This window comes from Pyricularia pennisetigena, chromosome 5, assembly GCF_004337985.1.
Source record: "Pyricularia pennisetigena strain Br36 chromosome 5, whole genome shotgun sequence".
NCBI lineage: Eukaryota > Fungi > Ascomycota > Sordariomycetes > Magnaporthales > Pyriculariaceae > Pyricularia > Pyricularia pennisetigena.
In genome coordinates this window covers 2,761,727-2,783,727 of record NC_043743.1, presented here as the reverse complement: position 1 = coordinate 2,783,727, position 22,001 = coordinate 2,761,727, and the positions used below count along the sequence as shown (strand labels likewise).

The 22,001-nt window shown below is 52.9% G+C and overlaps 8 protein-coding genes across 8 annotated transcripts; 6 read left to right on the top strand and 2 right to left on the bottom strand.

Annotated features, from left to right (window-relative positions):
- Positions 1-999: 999 nt before the first annotated feature.
- PpBr36_08769 (uncharacterized protein) lies at positions 1,000-2,154 on the top strand (the record flags this gene model as incomplete). The annotated part of the gene is made up of 3 exons (XM_029895894.1): positions 1,000-1,051; positions 1,109-1,677; positions 1,789-2,154. 3 exons carry the CDS (start codon positions 1,000-1,002, stop codon positions 2,152-2,154), a joined length of 987 nt encoding a protein of 328 aa, XP_029746755.1.
- Positions 2,155-2,912: 758 nt separating this feature from the next.
- On the top strand, positions 2,913-3,530 carry PpBr36_08768 (uncharacterized protein; the record flags this gene model as incomplete). The annotated part of the gene is made up of 2 exons (XM_029895893.1): positions 2,913-2,949; positions 3,028-3,530. 2 exons carry the CDS (start codon positions 2,913-2,915, stop codon positions 3,528-3,530), a joined length of 540 nt encoding a protein of 179 aa, XP_029746756.1.
- Positions 3,531-3,697: 167 nt separating this feature from the next.
- Positions 3,698-4,670, bottom strand: PpBr36_08767 (uncharacterized protein; the record flags this gene model as incomplete). Its single annotated transcript, XM_029895892.1, has 2 exons — positions 3,698-4,552; positions 4,623-4,670. 2 exons carry the CDS (start codon positions 4,668-4,670, stop codon positions 3,698-3,700), a joined length of 903 nt encoding a protein of 300 aa, XP_029746747.1.
- A 1,558-nt stretch (positions 4,671-6,228) lies between these two features.
- Positions 6,229-7,584, top strand: PpBr36_08766 (uncharacterized protein; the record flags this gene model as incomplete). Its single annotated transcript, XM_029895891.1, has 3 exons — positions 6,229-6,285; positions 6,370-7,035; positions 7,123-7,584. 3 exons carry the CDS (start codon positions 6,229-6,231, stop codon positions 7,582-7,584), a joined length of 1,185 nt encoding a protein of 394 aa, XP_029746748.1.
- Positions 7,585-10,617: 3,033 nt separating this feature from the next.
- Positions 10,618-13,431, top strand: PpBr36_08765 (uncharacterized protein; the record flags this gene model as incomplete). The annotated part of the gene is made up of 1 exon (XM_029895890.1): positions 10,618-13,431. One exon carries the CDS (start codon positions 10,618-10,620, stop codon positions 13,429-13,431), a length of 2,814 nt encoding a protein of 937 aa, XP_029746749.1.
- A 594-nt stretch (positions 13,432-14,025) lies between these two features.
- PpBr36_08764 (uncharacterized protein) lies at positions 14,026-17,346 on the bottom strand (the record flags this gene model as incomplete). Its single annotated transcript, XM_029895889.1, has 1 exon — positions 14,026-17,346. One exon carries the CDS (start codon positions 17,344-17,346, stop codon positions 14,026-14,028), a length of 3,321 nt encoding a protein of 1,106 aa, XP_029746750.1.
- Positions 14,746-17,461, top strand: PpBr36_08763 (uncharacterized protein; the record flags this gene model as incomplete). Its single annotated transcript, XM_029895888.1, has 3 exons — positions 14,746-16,137; positions 16,240-17,329; positions 17,454-17,461. The coding sequence occupies 3 exons, from the start codon at positions 14,746-14,748 to the stop codon at positions 17,459-17,461; spliced, it is 2,490 nt and encodes an 829-aa protein (XP_029746751.1).
- Positions 17,462-20,260: 2,799 nt separating this feature from the next.
- On the top strand, positions 20,261-21,536 carry PpBr36_08762 (uncharacterized protein; the record flags this gene model as incomplete). The annotated part of the gene is made up of 4 exons (XM_029895887.1): positions 20,261-20,444; positions 20,609-21,232; positions 21,306-21,361; positions 21,507-21,536. The coding sequence occupies 4 exons, from the start codon at positions 20,261-20,263 to the stop codon at positions 21,534-21,536; spliced, it is 894 nt and encodes a 297-aa protein (XP_029746752.1).
- Between the last annotated feature and the right edge of the window lie 465 nt (positions 21,537-22,001).

The following is a 22,001-nucleotide window of genomic DNA, read 5'->3' as shown; positions in this document are numbered from 1 at the left end:
AAAAAAAATCTTTTTTTTCCTATCTTTTTTTTTTTTTTTTTTCACGTCACCTCTTCCAAAATGCTAGCTGTTTTCTGCATTTTCAGCTCTCTTTTACTGTCACCGGTGTTAGGCGAGAATGTAATTGCACACTTGGGGGTAAAATATAGAACCCATCCAATAGGGATGCAAGCTGCTCCAAAGTTACTCTTGGACAACAATGGCTTTGACACTCAAGTCGCCGCCCAGTTGACCGTGGCTCAGGAAGTTTTGTACGCAGACAACTACGAACAGCTGATTGCTATTAGTCGTCAACGTTTACCGCTCGATAGGCCCATCTATATTTACCTAGTCAACAAGGCAGACACGGAATTCTGGCACGCCTACGAAAAATTCCGTCGCCGTCACCCGCTGGGACATGCCGTGAGCCCTTCAACGTTTGCAAAGGCTGTTCCCTTCTCACGGAAAAGCATTATAGGATGGTACACAGTCCAGGACCGTGTTTCTGAGCCCACTTTTACTCTTAGCCCGGATCTACCATCCTCACCAGTGACGGGCCCTGCAGTGGGCGGAACCGACAAAAAAAGTAAAGCCAGGTAGGGCACCCGGAGTTGGTATTTTTATTTGCCCCGACGGCCCTGGGGGAGGGGGGAGGGGGGAAGGGCGGTTGCAAAGCGTCTTTCGTGGCTTGGGTGGCCAGTCCCTGGCGGGACCTTCATGTCGCGCGGAGGGGGAGGGGACGGTTCCAATATTCAATTTGGACCAGTCCGAACGTCCCAATCAGGGTAACCTAGAGTTAGCTAGTTTTCCATAGAATTCTCTATTTTTCAATGACGTTTACACCCACGATTATGACCTGCCCGACATATGGGAAAAGAATGAAATAGATTAAGGTCGAGGAAAAAAAGCTTCTTGTCAAAAACTTCAGCTTCGTATCCAAAGGGATACTATTACTTCCCGGAATTGATGTACACCAAAACCAAGCATAGTCAGCACTCAAAAAATACCAAGCTTTGCAAAATGCCTCAGTGTAAAGGCAAAGAAGTCGGCCCCATTGGGTACGGCTTGATGGGTGAGTTGATCGTTCCCTCACTCTCTTTCTAAAGATACTGTCTAACAACAATTATAGGTCTCACATGGAGGCCGAAGCCCTGCCCAGAGGAGCAAGCATTCGCAGCCATGCGGGAATCGCTCGAGAGGGGCTGCAACCTCTGGAACGGGGGCGAGTTCTACGGTACTCCAGAGTACAACAGCACGGTGCTGCTCGAGCGCTACTTTGCCAAGTATCCCGAGGATGCCGACAGGGTCGTCATCAGCTTCAAGGCTGGCGTGGACGTCAAGACGCTGCACCCCGACGGCTCACCTGCGTCCGTGCGACGTTCCATTGACGCTTTCAATGCAGCCATCAAGGGCCGCAAGAAGATCGACACCTTTGAGTGTGCCCGCCGCGACGCCAAGGTCCCGCTCACCGAGACGTTTGGCGCGCTGGACGAGTACGTCAAAAAGGGCGAGATCGGCGGCATATCGCTGAGCGAAGTGTCTGCCGCCACCATTCACGAGGCGGTCAAAATCACAAAGATAGACAGCGTCGAGGTTGAGCTCTCGATTTGGAACCCAGATGTGCTACACAACGGCATTGCTGCAGCTTGTGCGCAGTACAACATTCCGATACTGGCCTATTCCCCCATTGGACGAGGGGTAAGTGGTCCCCAGCAGGCCTTGAATGACTGGGATCAGTCTAGTCGCGCATTCCATATTTCTGAAGAGACATAACCTTGGCAGACCTGACACTGACCATATCACATCCAGTTCTTGACTGGAGAAATCAAGTCATTCGACGACATTCCAGAGGGAGACTTCCGTCGGCACCTGCCCAGGTTCCAGCCAGAGAATTTTGACCAAAACCTCAAGCTTGTCGATGCGATCAAAGATATGGCCAGCAAGAAGGGCTGCACACCAGCTCAACTGGCCATCAACTGGGTCCGGTCCCTCAGCCAAAGAAACGGTTTACCAGTAATCATTCCAATCCCAGGCGCCACGACTGCTGAGAGGGTCAAGGAGAACTCGACCATCATTGACTTGTCGGACGATGAGATGGCCGAGATACAAAACATGCTGTCAAAATACGAGATCAAGGGCGCGAGGTACGCCGAGGGCCACCCTACTAATACTTAGACCATCAAGCCTGCGAAGCTGTTGGATATTGTGACCTGTTGGATCGACTGAAAGGTAGCAAGTTAGCGATTGCTCAGCACCGTCTTTGGGATTGAATAACATGTGGACCAGAGAGGGACGCTGGATCAGTGGTAGAATGTGAAAATTTTCCACACAAGGCCGTGAAGCCATTGAGTATTGCAGAATTCTTAAAAGAGTCATCATACGAGAGCGCGGGTAAAATGCGTTAGCTCCAAAGCAAGAAAATGAACGTACCATGTGTAAATTGATGATTGATGACTTGTCAGACTGGTCCATCCCATATTCCAAATCAACCTAAGCATATCTTGTGTTTTGGTGAAAAACGGACAAAGAATCAAAACAATCCAGCGCTAAAAAGTCGTTAAAAGCTCGAGAAGTGTGTGGATGGAACGCGTGGATCCTTAAATGCGGGGCCGCCCGGTAGACAACAGGGTCAAGGGTCCATTTCAGAGGATGACACTCTTTAGAACAAAGATCTTCGACTTTTATTCGAAGGGGGAAAAAAAAAAGGGACAAAGAAGAAATCTGCCAAGAGATCAGACACCGCCACCTACAAAGCTCGCAAGGTTCACGACCCTGAACAGGAAACTCTGAACTACCCAAACCCACAATCTCTGCTCCCACCGGCATCCCGTTCGTTTGCTACTACTGTAATCAAACGGTCAACACTAGACGCGTCGGCCTGTTGTTGATTACAACACCCTCCTCCCTGTCTTTACGTTTGCTTCCGGCCAGCCATGGACTCGGGTGACGACATTCTAGACTACCTGGCCTGTAAGCAATTTTTTTCAGAAACGGTCGCCGGCCCGGAGCGGAGTAAAATCGCTAACATGCCCGCCCCCCCTCTTACAGCTTTGCTGCCGGCAGACTACAGGAACTTTATCCTCCGACACATCTTGCAGTCCAACACGCCCATCCAGATCGCCAAGCGCAAGTTCGTCTACCACGCCCGGAGAACCTTCGACGTCATGTATCCGTTCGTCCAACCGCTCGTGAGCCGATTTCTGGGCGCATTGTACGACTCCCCAGACGTGGTCGTCATAATCTTCACCTTGACCGTCCTCTACCTTGCGTTCCAAGTCCTCAACTGGATGCGCCGCGTGGTCATGTTCTGGACCAGGATGGTGGTGCGCGCCACCATCCTTGCCGTTATCGTCAGTTTACTTTCTATGGCATATCAGAGAGGGTTGGAACAATCCATGCGGGACATGTTTGTTGTTGGTGCGAAGCTGTCTGGATACGTGGCTTGGGCCAAGGACGTCTGGCTTCGGGAGTATGGCAACTACCAGGCCGCTGCTGCTGCAAACGGCGAGGCACAAAGAGGTGCCTATGCAAACGCACGTAGTCATCGTTAGATCGGAATCGGGGTGATGTCGGGGACAGACTCTGGCCTACTTCATGACGACATGTTCTTGCGCCAGTTACTCATCCGGGTATGTGCACCCGTCTTCAGTAAACATGCGACCTTGTTCTACATTATTCCTCTCCTTTGGGTATTATCTTTCGTTTTTTTTTTTAATCGTTACTCTTCCGGCTCTTCAAACTCCTCGTCCTTTAGTTCCCTAGGCTCCTGGGCCTCGTGGAACTGTATGCAATCGTCAATGTAGCTCAGAATGGCGCCGACGCTGTCTTCGTCGGAGGAGTCAAGTTTCAAATAGCTGACCATGCTGAATTGCTCGATCAGATTCGCCACCGCCTTGTTCAGCCGCCTGAAACTCGCGCCGCGCATCAATACATCTGTGTCCTGCGGGGGCCTCTCCTCTTCGTCGATATCCTCGTTTCCTACAGCGGCTTGGTTTGCCTTGCTCGCGGGATCGTCATCCAGTAATGATACGTCGGGGTTGATGAATCGCTTGAGATCCCTTTTGCGTACCTGCCCCTTGACCAGATCCATCTTGGACAGAATGTTGATATGTGGCACCTCGAGCATTATCATAGCACTCATGGCGCTCAACGTGCCGGCAAAGAACTTGGGGCGGTCGACGACGAACGTGGCCTCGAGGAGATAGGCGGCGCATAGCCTTATGTCGAGAGCACCGGATTGTGTGAGGAATTTGACAAGGGCCGGGAGGATGGGGATGTGCGTGTACAGCTCAATCTGGCCGGGCATGTCGATAATGATGAGATACTCTTCAGTGAGGGACTCGAGCGCCTCTGTCAGGAAGTCCAGGTTTTCCATGAGGAACTCGAAGCAATATATCAACCCGCCGTTTGGGCCCAGGCCCATCTCCTCCATGACATCTTCGAGTGAAATTAGGTCTTTGATATCCAGGTCTGGTGTGTGCTCGAAGGATTCCGCTGCTGGGTCAAGGTTGACGTAGAATGAAGATCTACGGTTCATACGGAGGTGGGTGATTAGAGATGCGCAAAACGTGGACTACACCAGCAACAAGCAACGTTAGCTATGCGATGAAGTCCCCCAATGATTGTAGGAAGAGATGCGCGACCTTGCCAGCCCCGGCGGGTCCCATGACCATAACTCCAAATTTGCTCATCTTTCAGACTTATTGTTGAATTTTACCAAGGCTGGTGCGATATGATTCGTTTAGATGTTGGCTATTCGGAAGGATTGGATGGCAGCCCGGATTGGCGTGTACGAAAACGCGGCTGGACCAAAATCGTTGTAGGGAAGTGGCGTCGCAAGCAAGCCCTCTGACGAAATGTTGGGATCTTGATAATTCAGAGCCTTGGCTGCGACATGTATGCTCTCCCTGGGTTTTTTTTTTTTTTTTCTATGCTCAAGCGCGACTCTAAGTTGTTATACACGAGCTTCCAAATCGCATCTCATGGCCGGTCGTAATGATGGCACCTGGACGCGGCATGGTCCCGCGAAATTTGTACAACCCCATTACGATAAGCTACCACAGGAACGCGATAAGAAAAATGTAAATTGCGTTGAGCTGAACCCCGCGCCCATGCCGAGGTGGGGCTAGTGCAGTTCCTGGATGCGAGCGAGAACTTCCTTCAGCTTGGGGTTTTGGGGAGGCTCCAGCTATAATACCTCCCTGGCAAGGGTTTCTTCAAGGGACTCACCGACGTTTGATCCCATGTTTGAGTCGCTATATTGCATTAGTGGCCGAGGGCAGAGCGTGTGAGCACGCAATTGGCTTGAGTCCTGATGCGATGTCCGAGAGGATATCGGCATAAGGTGTCCCTCTACACGTGATTCGGACTTGAAGTTGATGAAGAACTCGGCTTCTCACAGCGTCCTTATGTTGTCGTATGCTACTTATACTTCGGTGGTACTCATGTAAATCGTAGTAAATCCGGGTTCAGTGTATAGGGTGTCCCAGTTCTCATCCAATCGTGTGGCGCCATTGCAACCACGCGGGCAACTCGTCTGTTGTTACGGCAAAAGCATTGGCCATGACTAGGTGGACATACCACAGGTCAGCCATTATAGAAAAGACTCGTCAAAATGTTTTATGAAACTTTGCTGTGGCAAAAGCTTGAAGTTTCAAGCAAGGGTGCATAAGAAGAGGCCACGATGCAGAATAGAAGACTTCAAATAATAGTACTTTTGTAGGCTACAAGGGACTCAAGAGGCCATTTCTCGGTGAAGATTTACAAAAGAAAAATCGAAACTGCAGGCAGGAAGTAGGACAAGGCCCAAAACATGTCTATGCTTTTGACCGACATGCGCCATCAGCTCATCATGTAGAGCTTTAGCTTAGCATCTATCTACATTTGGCAGAAAAGCTACAGAGGTATTTGCCGAAGCTCGGCTCACCCAAGTTGGCGGGGTAAATTTGTCGGAGCCACCTTTCCTACTACGGTCGAGGTCTCAAGTCATGGTAGTGACCTTTTGGTTATCTCACCAATCATCCCACCCTGGCTAGCCTCCCATAAAACTCTCCTCGGAATTTTTTTTTTTTTTTTTGTGTATCCCTCATTCTCTCTTCTTTCGCGTACATTCCTCTCCTGGCTTTCTCTGTCGATTGAGCAGTTCCTGATTACATCTGTCTTGAGCCAATTAGGTGGTTTTATTTTTGTTGCTTTTCTTTCTACATTTAACGCTTCAGTTTCCATTTCAAGTAATACACACAAAAGAAAATGGCCCCCAACGGAGTAAACGGTGCCAGGCACAATGAGGGTACCTTCCTCTTCACAGTGAGTCTTTTCTCAGACCATTAGAAAACAGCTAACCACTTAGTTGCCTGTTATCGCATTCTGACCAACCGCTTCCATACATAGTCCGAGTCCGTCGGTGAGGGACACCCCGACAAGATTGCCGACCAGGTCTCTGACGCCGTTCTTGACGCCTGCTTGGCGGAGGACCCGCTCTCCAAGGTCGCTTGCGAGACTGCCACCAAGACGGGCATGATCATGATCTTCGGCGAGATTACCACCAAGGCCAAGGTTGACTTCCAGAAGACGGTTCGCGAAGCCATCAAGGACATTGGCTACGACGACTCATCCAAGGGTTTCGACTACAAGACCTGCAACCTTTTGATTGCCATTGAGGAGCAGTCCCCTGACATTGCCCAGGGTCTCCACTACGAGAAGGCTCTTGAGGAGCTCGGTGCTGGTGACCAGGGTATCATGTTCGGATATGCTACCGACGAGACCCCTGAGCTGTTCCCCATGACTCTCCTCCTTGCCCACCAGCTCAACGCTGCCATGTCGGCCGCTCGTCGCGATGGCACCCTGCCGTGGCTGCGCCCTGACACCAAGACGCAAGTCACAATCGAGTACAAGCACGACAACGGCGCTGTCATCCCCTTGAGGGTAGACACCGTCGTCGTTTCGGCCCAGCACAGCGAGGATATCACCACTGAGCAGCTGCGCAAGGAGATCCTGGAGAAGATTATTAAGAAGGTTATTCCCGCGCACATGCTCGACGACAAGACCGTCTACCACGTACGTACTTTTAGCTCATTTTGAATACCGGTCAACCGTCCGTTGTTTATGTCTGCCCTGTACTAACACATCTTGAACGCCTTCCAGATCCAACCCTCCGGTCTTTTCATCATTGGTGGACCCCAGGGTGACGCTGGTCTTACTGGACGTAAGATCATTGTTGACACGTACGGTGGCTGGGGTGCCCACGGTGGTGGTGCTTTCTCCGGAAAGGACTTCTCCAAGGTCGACCGCTCGGCCGCTTACCTTGGCCGCTGGATTGCCAAGTCGCTGGTTGCCGCCGGTCTGGCCCGCCGTGCTCTTGTCCAGCTGTCGTACGCTATTGGTGTTGCTGAGCCTCTGTCGATCTACGTCGACACCTACGGCACATCGGAGAAGACCTCGGATGAGCTGGTCCAGATTATCCGTGACAACTTCGACATGAAGCCCGGTGTCATTGTCAAGGAGCTTGACCTTGCCAAGCCCATCTACCGCCAGACTGCCAAGAATGGCCACTTCGGTACCAATCAGAGCTTCAGCTGGGAGAAGCCCAAGGCCCTCAAGTTCTAGACGAATTGCAGGTGCATAAGTTCTTTTAGAGCAGCGGATTCAACGTCTGGTCTGCTTTCGCCTTTTTCACAAACTCTTCTTTCTCATCTCATGATACCTACTACCTTCATCGGACCAGCACCATAATCACGGTGACTGCCACCATTTTTTCTTGTTCTATTTTTCTTTTTTCTTGTTTTTTTCCTTCCGCAATTTCGATTTGTCTTTTAGCAGGTTATGACTGGGAATGATAAAAGGCTGGCGTACGGTTCTCAACGAACCTGATTTTTTTGCTTTGGAATTTTCGTTTACAATACCTGGGGCGGGATAAAAAAGGGTTCTGGATGCATCTTTGCTCGGAGTGGAGGCGTCTTTTTCAACAGAGACATTTGCGCATACTCTCCGGGGTTTCCCCGGTCACATACATAGATACACTAGGCATTCAGATACCGCAGGGGAAGCATTCAACAATCGGCGTTAACGGGGGGAGACAAAAGAACTTCAACATCTTTGCTTTCCTATGTTGAAAGCCGGCAAAAAGATGGGCTTGTCGCTTTGGCCAACAAATAGAAACGAGCAGACTAGCGACTGGTTATGGGCCGTCTCGGCCTTGCTACCTAAATAACTAAATATGTTGGCCTAACAGTTTTTTCGTGACTGGGAATGATGATTCTTTTCGGTAGGATCTATTGGGCAATTGAGGCTTTTGAAAAGCTTGGGCCAGTCCCTTTCCGCTCCCGTCCTTGGGACCTGCGCCTAACCGTCAGCCGTGCATCGGTAGTTTGCGGGTCCGGGTAGCCAGCCGCGCCGCTGAAGTTGATGCTCAAGAAAATTGCCCCTTCTGGATGGCTAGTTCAGATATTTTGGGTACGCCATCGACGGAGATTGCTTTTCCCCAGCGCCGAAAGCCACAAGGTCGAAATACAGACCAGCACGTCCTTGGAAATTGTCTGTTCGAGTACGAAACGTCGGCAAGGCTGGTATTTGAATGCAGCAACCTACCTGCAGTAGCAGCCTGGAGGTGTGCACAGATGGAATTGAAGAAACATAACGTATAGCCAAGGGTATGAGACGAGAAAAAAAAAACGACACAGAAAGCAGCTTATCAGCTTGTATAATATAACCTCACAAATAGTCATAAGTCGGCGGTGAACGAAACCTGGATAAAACCAACGAGCAATGTTGATGGGTCCGAAGTACATTAATAAAAGTGCATATGTTATGTAAGCCAATAAATACCTCGCTACCGGTATAGAGGCACGCCAATTGAGCAGCATAATCTAACGAATCGCGGCAACACGGGTGCAGTGCTGCCCCGGACGAGGGGAGGGAGGGGCTTTCAATTTTTTTCTCCTTTCCACACCAAACTGGTATGCCGATCGTTTCTTTTTTGGTGCCAGGGGTGAGCCTTGATTTCTGTGCAGATGCCCCTGGCCAAAAGCGCGCGAATAAATGCAGGTTGACGACGGAGGTGGGGTGCGCGGAAATGAGAATTTGGTTGCAACAGGGTGGACGCACCAGAGTACACTACAGGTACTGGAAAGTGGTTGATTGATGATTGGCGGTGGTGGGGGAACTCTGTTATCCCTCACGGGCCTATAGGTAGCTCGACAACAGATTCCAGAGTCTGGACTAGGCTAGTAAAAAAAAAAAAAAAAAGGGTGCATTTGGCTTCAGGGGACTTGGGAAGCGCTTTAAGTAGCCCAGTCGAACTAAAGGGAGGCTAGGTCAAAGACACGGCAAGGCTAGGTAGCCTGCCGCGCTCTAAAGGACACCAAAGTACCCAGGGGCGGGAGGGAACGGTAATTGGGTTTGGGGAAGGAATGTAAAGTGGAGGGTTTCGGTTCGGGTTGTCATGCCTCCAGAGTATAAAATGAATAATGTGAAGCGATTAATATTATCAGACCAAGAGGAGGGAAGGACAAAAAAAATGAAAAGAATAACACTGTACGACGAAGAACAGTAATATCCCTGTCGTTGCATATAATTTATCGAAAACCCATCGCGCTGAAGATAATGTAAAAAGTTGCAGGGGTTGGCCACGGCCATGGGATGAACAGGGTTTGTTGCTTTCTCCTTTCTCCTTGGGTTGCTTTTGGCTCCAGAAGCATTTCGTCAGGCTTTGGATTCAGCCGCGCAGTCTGTTCAATTCGTATCTGCGCGGTCAGGTACCATATTGATGTCTGGTCTTTTGTTATCATGCACTGTTGGCAGTGCAACTACATTGCCTAAAATAGGCGCATTGTTCATTCGCAAGGATCAACTTTGATCACATCTCTGAAATTCCATGCCGTAGGTACGCCCTTGTTGGATCGGCCAAGATCGACGAGTCTCCGTCGCCGGCCCTCTTTCCGTCGCCCGCCTTTCTTCTTTTTGCGCGCTTCGTTCACGGCTATTGTCTAAGACACCGTCCACAATTGTTTGTCAGAAAGAAGTAAAACACCACCGGCCTTATTCCGTCTGTACAGCAAAGAAATTGGTTATACCCCGCAAAATACAACTCAGTCGCCGTTGACACGAGGCTGGTTGGCTTTGCGCCGGACGCCACGCCAAGTCTCCCCTTTTGACCCTAATCTAACAAAACCAAACCTGGTCCTCTGGATTGGGGGTTGGGTTGTACTACCAGCGACAGAAAAAGAGACCATCCCTAGCGTTTGTTATTACTTGGTCACCAACCTGGATCGCACGCGCACCCTTGGCGACCTCGATCGACAATATTGGGAGAATTTAGTAGCCGGCCGGGTATTGCCTACCTAAGACAGGCCAATCTATCCTGTGTAATAGGCAATCAGTCGTCTGGACATTCTCTCCTGGCCCACCCGAATCTCGATAGGCAGTTTCCACGAGTCAAATCGTGGGCAACCTCGACTCGAACGGGGCTACGGCCTGCCCGTGCCCACCTTCCTTGTTTACTTTCATATCTTGATTTTCAGCCAATACCACTTTGACCGCAGGCAGTCAGCCAGTCACAGTTTTTTTTTATTTTTTTAGCGACAGGAAGCGGCGACTATCCGATATTGAGTGGACTGACTGACTTGAGTGCCCGCCGCCATCATGGCCGCTACGACGGCGACGTACTCGGGCGCAATGCCGTCGCAGCCCTATCCGCAAATGCCCGCATCTCCGACTCTCACGAACCCGGACATGATCCTTCCCGACTATGACCGCCCGCCGTCAATGGACCTTGACAGCCAAGATCTCGACCGTTCCCAGTCGCCCCTCATGATGTGGAAAAACGCGCAGGGTTCAACTTCGAGTGTCGATTTGACGCAGCAGATGTATGCCGGGTCCAACGCGACACTCGACGCCGCCTTTGTCAGCGGCGGCCCCATGAGTCCCATCACCCCGACGACACCCATAATATACGGAAATGGCACGATGCTGTCCGACATTGGCGAGGTCACTGAGGTGGAGAGTACCCCAGGGAAACCATGGACCTCGCGACCTCGGGGGGCCTCGAGCGGTGCCGACAGCGTCATGGACCCTGTAGATGATGCTCTACGGTCCTCGCCCACGATGGGTCTTGATGGCGTCAAGAAGCTCGTCCGCAGGCCAAACGACCGTCAGAGGTCAGGCTCGATGGACAGCACCAGTACAATCACCACGCAGGACAGGTCCAACATATTTGCCGATTTTGATGACTCGGTCAGTGTGGGAGACGACAGTGTGTTTTTGGGAGATGACGAGGAGAGCGTCGCCGATTCGTACAGACCAGACGAGCCGGCAAAGGCGCCAGTTGCCAGACCGCCGCAACCTGGTGGTCGTATAGCCCCGGCTGCTGCTGCCGCTGCCGCGGCGGCGGAGCGGAGGGCTGCAAACGTGGGCAAGGAAACGGAGAATATTCAGGAGTCCCTCAGCCAGCGCGCGGAACTGATTCTCGCCAATGCGAAACGGAGGTTGACTACGATGGAGGGGAACCTGAACCGAGCCCGCAACACTCTGCATTCGCACTCGCCCTCGCTGTCGTCGCTCGGCTCGGAGTGCTCAACTCCTTCGCCTACCCGCGCTTTTGTAGTATCCCCTGGACATAGCAGGATGGGCAGCGAGAACACGTTTCGAATCGGCCTGCCGGTAAAGGTGTATCCTCAGAGGTCGGCAAGCGCGATGGGGGCTGCCGGTGGCTATAGGCAGCCACTCACAACCTCTAAGAGCGTCGACAATATTCGTTACAGCGCGCCCGATGGCCCCAGGTCAGACCACAAGCTGTCGCCAGGTCTGCGCGATGCTAACCTGGCCCCGCTGAGCGAAAATCAAGGCGATGCGGAGGGCTCTGTCATTGGCGATGCACACCGAGCTGCACAGCCATCCAGGAACTTTTTGAGCCCCACGTTCGGCTACCCTGACGAGCAAAGGGTTATAACCAGGTCGGCTTCGGTTAACCAGATGCGCGATCTGAAGGACCAGGTGCAGGATCTCAAAGGAAAGATTTCCAGTTTGCGAGACCAGGCACGCATGGATAGTATACGGAGGAGAAGTTTCCAAAGCCTACGCACCCCCAGCCCTTTCACAAACGCACGTGTCGATCAATGGTTTGACGGAACCAACGGGGCCAAGTCTGGCGGTACCTCTGCCGAAGCAGCTGACGATGAATCTACGACGGAGCGGAGTTTGTGGACCGGAGAAGTAGAAATCCCAATTGTGCGTGAGGATCAGAATTCAGATGGAACCATCAGTGCAGGTACGGCGGAGGACTCGGCTATCAAGATCCAGGTGGAGGACGCAACTGAAGGTCTCTCTGCAGATGAGAATTTTGACACCGCAGAAGGAGATCTCCAAGGCGACGATGACATTAGCGATATGGTGACGGAGGATGGCAATTATGATGACGAGAATCCCGATTACACAAGCGAAAGCGGCGAATCCTCATACCACGACACATTTCAACATCCGCTTTCCCATGAGGACAGAGAGGACGCCTTTGATTACGAGCACTTCATATTACACAGCGCTCTAGGAACTATAAGCCAACAGCGCATGGCTCGACGGGAAAGAGGAAGCTTTAGTTCCGAGGAGTCGGTCGAGACCCAACGAGGCCCGGTGACGGACTCAGAGGCGGTGATTGCTGGTGGAGGTGGCATGGGACTGCGTAGGAGTGCCAGCCACCTGTCTACAGGAACAAGCGCATCGAAGGACTCGTTCGATTCGTTTGCCACAGCAGATGAGGGTCGCGCAAGCCGTGCGGAAGGTGGACGCAGGACAGCTGAAGGCAACAGGTCCCGGACTCAAACGCGAACACAGCACCGTGACGAGACTGCTGTTGTGACGACTCCTACGATCGCCGAGGAATCCGACACGTACTCTGGCTTTGTTACTCCCGTCGACGAAGGGGAGGTCGGCCATGAGAGCAGCAACGAGGGAAGTAATCAGAGACACAATGACTATGCCATGAAATATTCCCCACCGGTCGCTACCGTGGCCCGTCGACCTGCTAGCAGCGCAGCAACGCACAAGGCCAACCGACCGTCAGTGTCGTCACTCGATTCAACCGGCACGATGCGAAGCTTCCCACTTGTATCGCGTAAAAAGGCAACAAGCTTGACCAGCATTCCGAACACTGAAAACTTGCGCAACATCTCAAATCACCTCATGAACGACGCCGCAGCCATCTACGAGCAGAGGGCCGGCAGCAGCTTTAGCGGGCGGTCGAGCCCTGTTAAGAAGTCTACCGCACTGGTTGAGCCGAACACTCCGCTTGCGCTGCAACAGCTCTTACGTGAAGACAAGTTCCTCGTCGAAAGACTGGTTGCCAGCATAGGCAAGTGTGTTCTCGGCCTCACGGAGAACGGCCGGTCGAGTGCCGAAAGCCGGATGTATCGGAGGCGGCTGGACGCGGCGCGCAGGATTCTCGAGGGCATTGATACTGTATAGCAGCAAACACTATTACTGCGGTAACTGTTTGATTTTTTTTTCTTTTGTATTCAAAATGAGGTAATGTTGACTTTTGTTTACGTTTCTGTACATATAATGATCTGGCTGGTACGCTCCTAAAGACTGGTTGTGTCCGCCGGAAGGTATTCTTTTTTTTTTTTTCCTATGTCTGTCTAGTTCTGGCTCCCTCCTTGCAACCAAGCGGACTTTACATTCTCATTTGGTCTTCAGCTGTGGCTGGTTGACATTTGGCGTTGGTATAAGCGCCGTTTTCTTTCTCTTGCCTGCTTCAGAGCGACATTAGTCTCAATGGCATTACGGTGCAAACCTGGTTGTGATACCCCATCAGTTTTTACTAGGACTGTTGGTTGTCTTGTCTTAATTTTTTTCGCTATTCTTACATGAGCAATTTCATTTGTTGCACTGATGGTTTTGGTGACTAGGCAATCCAAAAAAAAGAAAAAAAAAAAGTGCAACGCTCTCATATTATCTATACTTGATATATAAAACAGTGTTAACGCTCCCCCGACTTATCCCCAGATTGGTTGTTGAAGCCGCTCAGTATCTATAATTCTGATGATCCAATCTTTGCATCTAAAAGCCCCATTGCCTGCACCAGTTCTTCATCAAATCTGGAGTTACGGCTTCCAGCGAAGCCATGGTCGGGCTGAGCTCGCAAGTGCGCTTCATGTTAAACTTGACACTCTTGCCTTGGAGCAGGCCCTGGTAGAAATCCAACAGCTTGACTCCCGGGTTCTTTTCGACATTCTTGGTGTCGCTGGCGCTCTTCTCCAACAGCTCGACCCACTTCTCTATGGGCACGATCTCCTTGATCCGACTACCATAAAATTCGCGGACGTGCGGTGCCAGCTCGCTCCACTTGCTGCTGCGCGGGTTGACGCCGTGGAAGTATCCCGTATTGTCCTGGTTCCAGTCCTTGCGGTTGGGCAAAACAGCAGCCACCTCGAGGATCAACTTGGCCATGTCCTCGGTGGGGGTCCACTCGACATCGTCCATGGGGCCCAGACTCTCGGGCAGCGCACCGAGGGCGAGCGAGCTGGCCACAATGGACGGCAGCCACTCCTGCCTGTTCCACACACCCTTCTCCGCCCTCGGGCCGGCGATCTGGCCCACGCGCACGACGGCCGTCGACACGCCGCTGCGGTCGCGGGCCTCGTCGAGGATCAGCGAGCTGACCAGCTTGGAGCGCCCGTAGCCCGTCGAGGGTAGCGTCAGGTCGTCGACGCGGCGCTCCGGGAACGCCTCGGGGCCCGTCCACCCGTCGGCCGTGCCGATGGAGCTGATAAAGACCACATGGACGTTCTTGGCCGCCTTGAGCGCCAGGTCGACAAAGTTGCGCGCAGACGCCACGTGCGGCTCGAACGTCTCGACCGACATGTTGAAGTTGACGGGCCACGCGTTGTGCACGATGCGGTCCGCCTCAAGCAGCAGCCGGTCGTACACGGCTGCGTCCAGCCCCAGGTCTGGACGCGACAGGTCCGCGTTGTAGAACTCGACCTTGGGGAACGATGTCGCCAGCCCGCGCTCGGCGTTGGCCTTCTCCTGCCGGGCGCCGCTGTCGTCGCCCCGGTTCAGGCAGATGATCTTGCGCACCGACGGCGTCGACTGCAGCATGTCCAGCATGTAGGACCCCAGCGCGCCCGTCGAGCCCGTGAGGATGACGGTCTGGTCGGTCGTGGACGGCGCGGGCTTGTTCTTCTGCGGCGCCGGGTCGGTCCGCAGGCCCCTGGTGTACTTTTCAAACTGCGCCTTCATGACCTGGACGTCGTGGGACGGACCGCTGCTGCTGCTGCTGCTGCCGCCGTTTGCGTGGCCGTTTTGCCCCGCGTGGATCACCGAGTCCATGAGATACGATGCCAGCTTCTCCGCGGTCGGGTGGGCGTAGATGAAGCGCGGCGCGAGAACCGACGGGGACGGCTTGGGCAGTCCGGCGGCCTCGAGGCCGCGGCGGATCATGCGCACGGCGTTCAGGACCTGCAGGGAGTCGGCGCCCGCCGTGAAGAAGTCGGCGTCCAGCGGGAGCTTCTTGCCCTTGTTGTTCATCTCGCCCAGCTGCTCGAACAGGTCCCGGATGGACTCGGCCAGCTTGGGCTTAGACGAGACGTCGATGGGGATGGAGTCGGCCGCGCCGTCCGCCTCCATGCCGGCCTTTTCGTAGAGCGCGTCCGTCTCGAGCTTGTAGAGCTTGACGGCGGCGGGCCGCTGCACGGTGCCCTTGCCGGCGCGGGGGAAGGGCTTGTGCGGGCTCGCGACCATGATCAGCTCCTTGGCGATGCGGCCGTGGGCGACGGAGGCGCGGTTCGCCTCCTCCACCAGCGGCCAGATGCGCTCGACGAAGGCGTCGGCTTCGTCGTCGTTCTTTGGCGACAGCTCAGGCGTCATGGGCTCGACGATCATGGCGGGCTGGAACCTCCCGGCGCCGACGACCAGGGCGGCCTTGAGGTCCGGGTGCCTGGCGACGGTGGCCTCGATGGACACGGGGTTGAGCTTCTCGCCGTTGGAGAAGACGATGATGTCGTCGGCGCGGCCGTGGTACTTCCAGTGGTTCGGCAGCGTCGGGTGCTTGATGTACAGGTCCTTGGTCGGGTACTCTTGCAGGTCGGGGAAGGTGTAGAAGATGCCCTGGGACCCGGGAGGGTCGTTCTCGCTCTTGCGCTTGATGATGTGCTCGTACACCTCGCCCTCGTCGGTTGAGTCGCCGTGCGGGACCCACTTATTGCCCATGGCCTCCGAGTCGACAATGTACCACTCCCAGAGCTTGGGGTCCCTCTGAACGTAGTAGGACAGCGGCGCCGCCTCGGTGTAGCCGATCATGTTGAGCAGGCGGATGCCCTCGTGCACCGAGAGCCTGTTGCCGGCCTCGGGGTTCATGGGCCCGCCGCCAAAGAAGACATAGTCGAGCCGCTTGAGCGCGGCGACGGCCTCGGGGATGTAGGCGATCTCGTCGAGGATGGCGGGCGGGAGGATGGCCCTGTCGACGTCGAGGTTGTCCAGGGCTTCGACGACGGACTGCGGCGTCAGGGGCCGCGAGGTGATGCCGAGCGCCACGGGGGCGGCAAAGTAGATGGACCGCAGCATGGTGACGTACAGGCCGGCGGCGTGGAACAGCGGCATCGGGTTCAGGAGTCGACGGCCGGACATGTTGGTGCCGAAGATGGTCGGGCTCCCCATGAAGTCGGGCGTGTTGTGGAAGGAGTCGGACACGGCCAGCATGCCCACGCGCACAAAGACGGGCTTTGGGAACCCGGTGCTGCCGCTGGTGTGCATGACCATGAATGTGTCGTACTCTGCCTCGCTGAACGTCTTTGTGTAGGGAACGTGCGGCGGCCTCTTGCCCGCGTCCTCGCCCCAGCCGTCGATCCACTCCTGCGCCGAGTGCACCCTGATGCCCTTCATGGTGCTGCGCTCCTGAAGCCACAGCCGCACCGTGTCCTCGTACACCCGGTCGTAGTATATGGCGTTGCAGTTGGTCTTGTCAAAGAGGTTCAGCTGCGCCGCCTTGGGGTTCCGCGGCGAGATGAAGAGCGCCTTCATGCCGGCCTTGACGCAGGCCACGGCGAATATGACGTACCGGGCGTCGCTTGGGCCGAGGTACGCGAGGGTTGGGAACTGGCTCTGTTCCCTCGAGTCGCCGTGGCCGTTGGTCTGAATGTTGCCGTTGCTTCCGCTGCTTGCACACCTCGCCAGGATGTCTTCCTTCTGCTCCAGCAGGTAGCCGGCCACGCGGTCGACCGCGGCCGCCACCTGTCCGAAGCTCAACTTCTTCCAACCGTCCTTGGGATCGTCGGAGCGCGGCACGGAGAGCATCTCCTTTTCCGGCGACGTCCTGGCCATGTCGTCCAGGACCTGCGGGATCAGGCGCCGGCCGTAGGGTATTGTGAGTGCGGGAGACATCTTTTTGACCCTGCCGCTGCCGCTGATGCGTGCGCAGTCGATGTGGTTTTGTGGTTGGGAAGTCCAAAAGGGGAAAAAAAAAAAAAAAAAAAGGTTCTTTGCTGCAGCAAGTTGAAGGACAGACTAGACGGGGGAGGAGTCTTTTGTATACCGAACGGAGCTTTGAGTTGGTAATCCGGCTCTTTTGGCGTGCAGAACCGGTGTTGCGCTCCCCCCCAATTGCGATGCAACGTGGAGGAGGGGGGATGGTTTTGTTCTTAATTTATTTAAACTTTCTGTGTCTGGAGCCTACAGGCAGCAAGCGGACTCTCGGGGCGGGCTTTGATAATGACTCTGGGGCAATGGCTGCTTCAAGTTTTTTTTTTTTTTATCTGACAATTCAGAAGATTCAGACGAAAAGAAAAAAAGAGGACGAGGATTAATGCGGGAGCCCGGCGAGATTTTATACCTCAAATCAAACAAGTTGCAGTACTGTGGTCTATGTAGCTATAGGCAGAGGGAATATACATGTGGCGGGAGAGAGAGAGTGTGTGGTAATCCCCACGATAAAACTTGTCATCACAGCATCGAGGTATCCGCATCAAACGGGTGAAGCAGCAGACGGGTTCGGCCTTCGCGCAATCCAGAAGCGGCTACTTCCGATGACGGAAAAGGGTGCGGGTTCTACGGAAAGTCTAACTGACAACATTTTCTTACATAACATCTGAAATTAATATGCGGAGATAAAAAAAAAATAAAAAAAATAAACAGTGCCTTGATGGTGTCTGTTATGTGTATCGGTGAAAGTGGTGGGCGCGATTCCCAAACCATAGGCGTGGGACGTTTGTGGGTGTGGAAGCGGGGGGGGGGTGTCCGGAAGCTAAACTTGAGCATTTCATTCATTTATTTAGCTTTTTATGCCGGGCTTGCTTGTCAACTTGATGAGCTGTCTGCTAGGCTAGTCACTCCTCACCGATAAGAAATAATAAATATACTACGTGAGTAAGTGACTGAAGTGTGGAATAGCCGAACGGAGCCGGGGCAAAAAAAAAAAAAAAAAAAAAAAGGAAAAAAAAAACATCATCAGCATAACCCGGCCTTAACACCTGACTGCGATACAGTAATCCAGCTCTACCATAGTAGGCTAGTCTGGAAGTATTTATTTATTTCCTGGGGGTGGTAGCTGTTGCGGCAGTTATCGACAGATCCGATGTCCAAGCAAAGCTTTAAATTCTGTGGATCTCTCGGTAGACAGAAGCAACTGTAGATCGCATGCGGGATGACGAAACAAGCTTTAGCGTCTTGTTCGCCTATTGTTTGCAGCTTTCCCTGTTCGGGACAATGGGCTGCTTTGACCGCTGCCAAAAATCTTTGCCGCCACGTCCTTGCTTTTTGTCATTGTACCGTACCCATTGGGTGTGCGAGGAAACAATTCCGCCCGCCGTCTGTGCTACTCGAACTGCCCCCCCTCGTTCGGTGGGTACCCGTCGTCAGAGTCTACTATAGTATAGTAGGGACGCTTGAGTCGAACCATGGGATTTGCAAGAGCAATATTTTCTGGTTTTTCTTCTCTATGTGCTCATTATTTAGTCTAATTCCCTGGGGACTTATTTTTTTTTTCCCGCCGTTGAAGTTGAAGCTTGAGCTAAAGAATTAGGCTGAAGGACTTTTTTTTTTTTCTTTGTCTGAATTAGCGAGTTCGGGTCATGCGCTGTTTCGCTTATTGAGAGCTCTGGAGATATGAACCATACCTAGACAAGATACGGCGAGTAAGGGATAGCTAAGGATCCTAGCATAGGTACAGTAGGGCAGTAGGGATAGTACAGTGATTAACGATGATATTCCCGTGATGCTCTACGTTTATTCCCGAGACCTAAAAATACGCCAACTTCATCCTACACTAGTCCAGAATGGTGGTCTGTACGATCAAATCGTTCACATTCCGCCCTCCAGTGGAGAACTCGTCTGTCCCCGATGCCGCGAGCGCGAGGCCCGTATATGTTAAATGCTGACCAGGAAAAAGTCAGCCCTACCCATAGTTAAACACTTGAATGCCGAATTACGGACGAAGTATGACCACATTATGAACCGCGCATACGGGGGGGCGGCTTTAATTCCGCTCCATATATTCTTTTACTGCTAGTGGAAAACTTCACTTGCCAAAACCGGCCTCTCAGACTTGACAAATACTCTCTCACGAATACAAGTTGTCACTCGAGACTCGACTGCCAAAAGGTCCACTGCTACCACGACAAAATAATCTGACTTTGATTAGGCATTCTTAGCAGACAGCGTCTCCGACATATCCGTAGGTTTGTAGATACATCCGGCTAAATAGAGCAAGTAAAAGCCTCAGGGATTGGCCTGAAGTTTCTCTGTATCATCTCAACGTTGTCAACTGTGCATCTGATTAATGCTGTCCAAGTGATTCCAGGCCTGACTTGGGCCCCCACCACCTTCATCAAACATTCCTAAACCCGTCTGCATTGGCTCGTTCCTGCATTTGGTTGTTGACTTTTGAGAAAGGACGCAGTCTGTTGCAAGCTACTGTTTTATTCTAGCAGTAGTCAATTGCAGGCAAATAATGGGCGTCTGTGTTGGATTTTGGGGGCCGGCTGGTGTTATATGCATGTCAAGCGAGAAAAGCCCCTGTCGATTGCTTGGCTGTACAGCCATGTCAGCCATGTTGTGCAACGCGAAACTATGGTCAATGAACTCATTGGTTCAAGCTGCAGGTTTTTCAAGTTGGCCGAGCCTCTCTCTCTCTCTCTCTCTGTGATACTCAAGACGGGCCGCGCGAGGAACTTGCGGATAAATCTGTCTTTCCCCAGTACATTTGCATCCGCGCATTCGTTTTGCGCCCTCATGGTCTTTTCGTTTAAACATAGGTGCATAATCTAGCGATTCCCCAATGCTCAACAACAAAGAAGCCGTCATGGCGTCCGTATTGACAATCGCGTGGCGTCTTGTTCTGATGATTCTCTTGGGTGCCTTTTGTGCTGGACAGGAAGCTCCCGGACCGTCCGCAATATGCCGCTGGCCCGACGGTTCAGACCACAAGGAAGGGGTCGTGTGCGCAGGGAGAGAAAATGGCCGCAGTTGTTGCGCCCAGGGTCAAGGTCCGTAACGTCGCCATGCGTTATTCAATTGCCCTGCAGAGCTACGATGGTATATATCCAAACCAGCTGACATTGGTGAGAGGACACAAAAGAAAAATGAAAATAACCCCGAGAAGCATGTTTGAGCAATGGACTTTGCTTGGATCAACAGACCAACCGACTAGAGCGGATGTCTTGCGCAGATCCCGGACTGCTCCGTGAGAACTGCCCTGCTATCAACCTCTGCCATGATGAGGCACCCGGATCGCCAGGGCTCCTGCGACAATGCCCACTGAGCGGGGTATACGGGTTCTGCCTGAGGCCAGACGCCTGGGAGGGTGACTGTGCCGACGCCAGACTGATTCTGAGCCCCGGCCACGTAGACGACGGGCGCAACCGCAACGACAGCGGCATTTTCAACGCTGGCGAGGTCGACGTAAGCCAGACTGATGCCACTGCCCAGGAGGTACCGGCAGCCATCAATAGCAGCAGTAGCAGCAGCAGCAGCAGCCACGTTAGCACCATTGCCGTCGGGGTCAGCCTTGGTGTGCTTTTGCTGGCGGCAGCGACGGCAGCAGTCTTCTTTTTGCGGCGATGGAAGGCCGTCCTGCTCGAGTTGGACGCCGCCCGGGCGGGCATGGAGACCATGTCACCACCAGAGACTCAAGATCGACGCCCGAACCTGAAGCAAGTCCCCTCTGTTGCCGAGGTCGCCCTTCCCGTCGATCGGTCTGAGCTGCCGCAGATTGTGTCTGTTGCGGGGCCAGAGATACACGAGGCCGACGCGGGGCAGATATTCGAGGTCCATGGTACGAGCAAACATACCGCGTCGACGAGAGCAGCATCACCTCGCTCACTATCCACTCTGGCGTCACCTCTTAGAATCACACCACAGTAGGACGGCATTGATGGTGGCTGAGCGGATCGAGTCTGCGCATGTGAGTTCGTGGTATACTCTAAATTTATGAAAAGAAAATAAACGAAAGAAAGATATCTATTTCATCCTGTACCTGTTGGAAACGCTGTGCTGGCATCTCGGCTCTTACTGATTTCTAACAACAGAAGCACCACAATTATCCACAGATAGATTTGATTGTATACCTTAAACTGTGAAATACAAATAACCAAACGCTGATCCCGGCCACATCTATGAGCGCGCCAACGTCCATCGACTCAAAGTCGTCCATGTAAACCTCGCCTGCCGCGTCCAATGTGTCGTGGGCTGAAGCGGGAGGTACCTGCGCCCGAGTTTCCCTTGGAACCTTTTTGCCGATCGCAGTACTGGCTGAGAGAAAATTCAACAAATCTAGTATCTGTAGCATTATTGTTGATGTTCTGATTGCTGCTCGAGGATACAGAGCTAAAAAGAAAAAAAAAAAAAAAAGAAAAGAGGACACCTGAGTTACCAAAGCTTTATTTCGCGGAATCAGGTCTATATAAATCAAAATATTTACGCATGGCAGAGGGCATATAGACGCCTCCGCGGTGGCCAAAGCCTACCGGTGAGATCGTCAATTATATCAATGTTCATGTGGCGCAGATAGTTCGAGAGAAATGTCACCGTTTCAGGCCCGATCG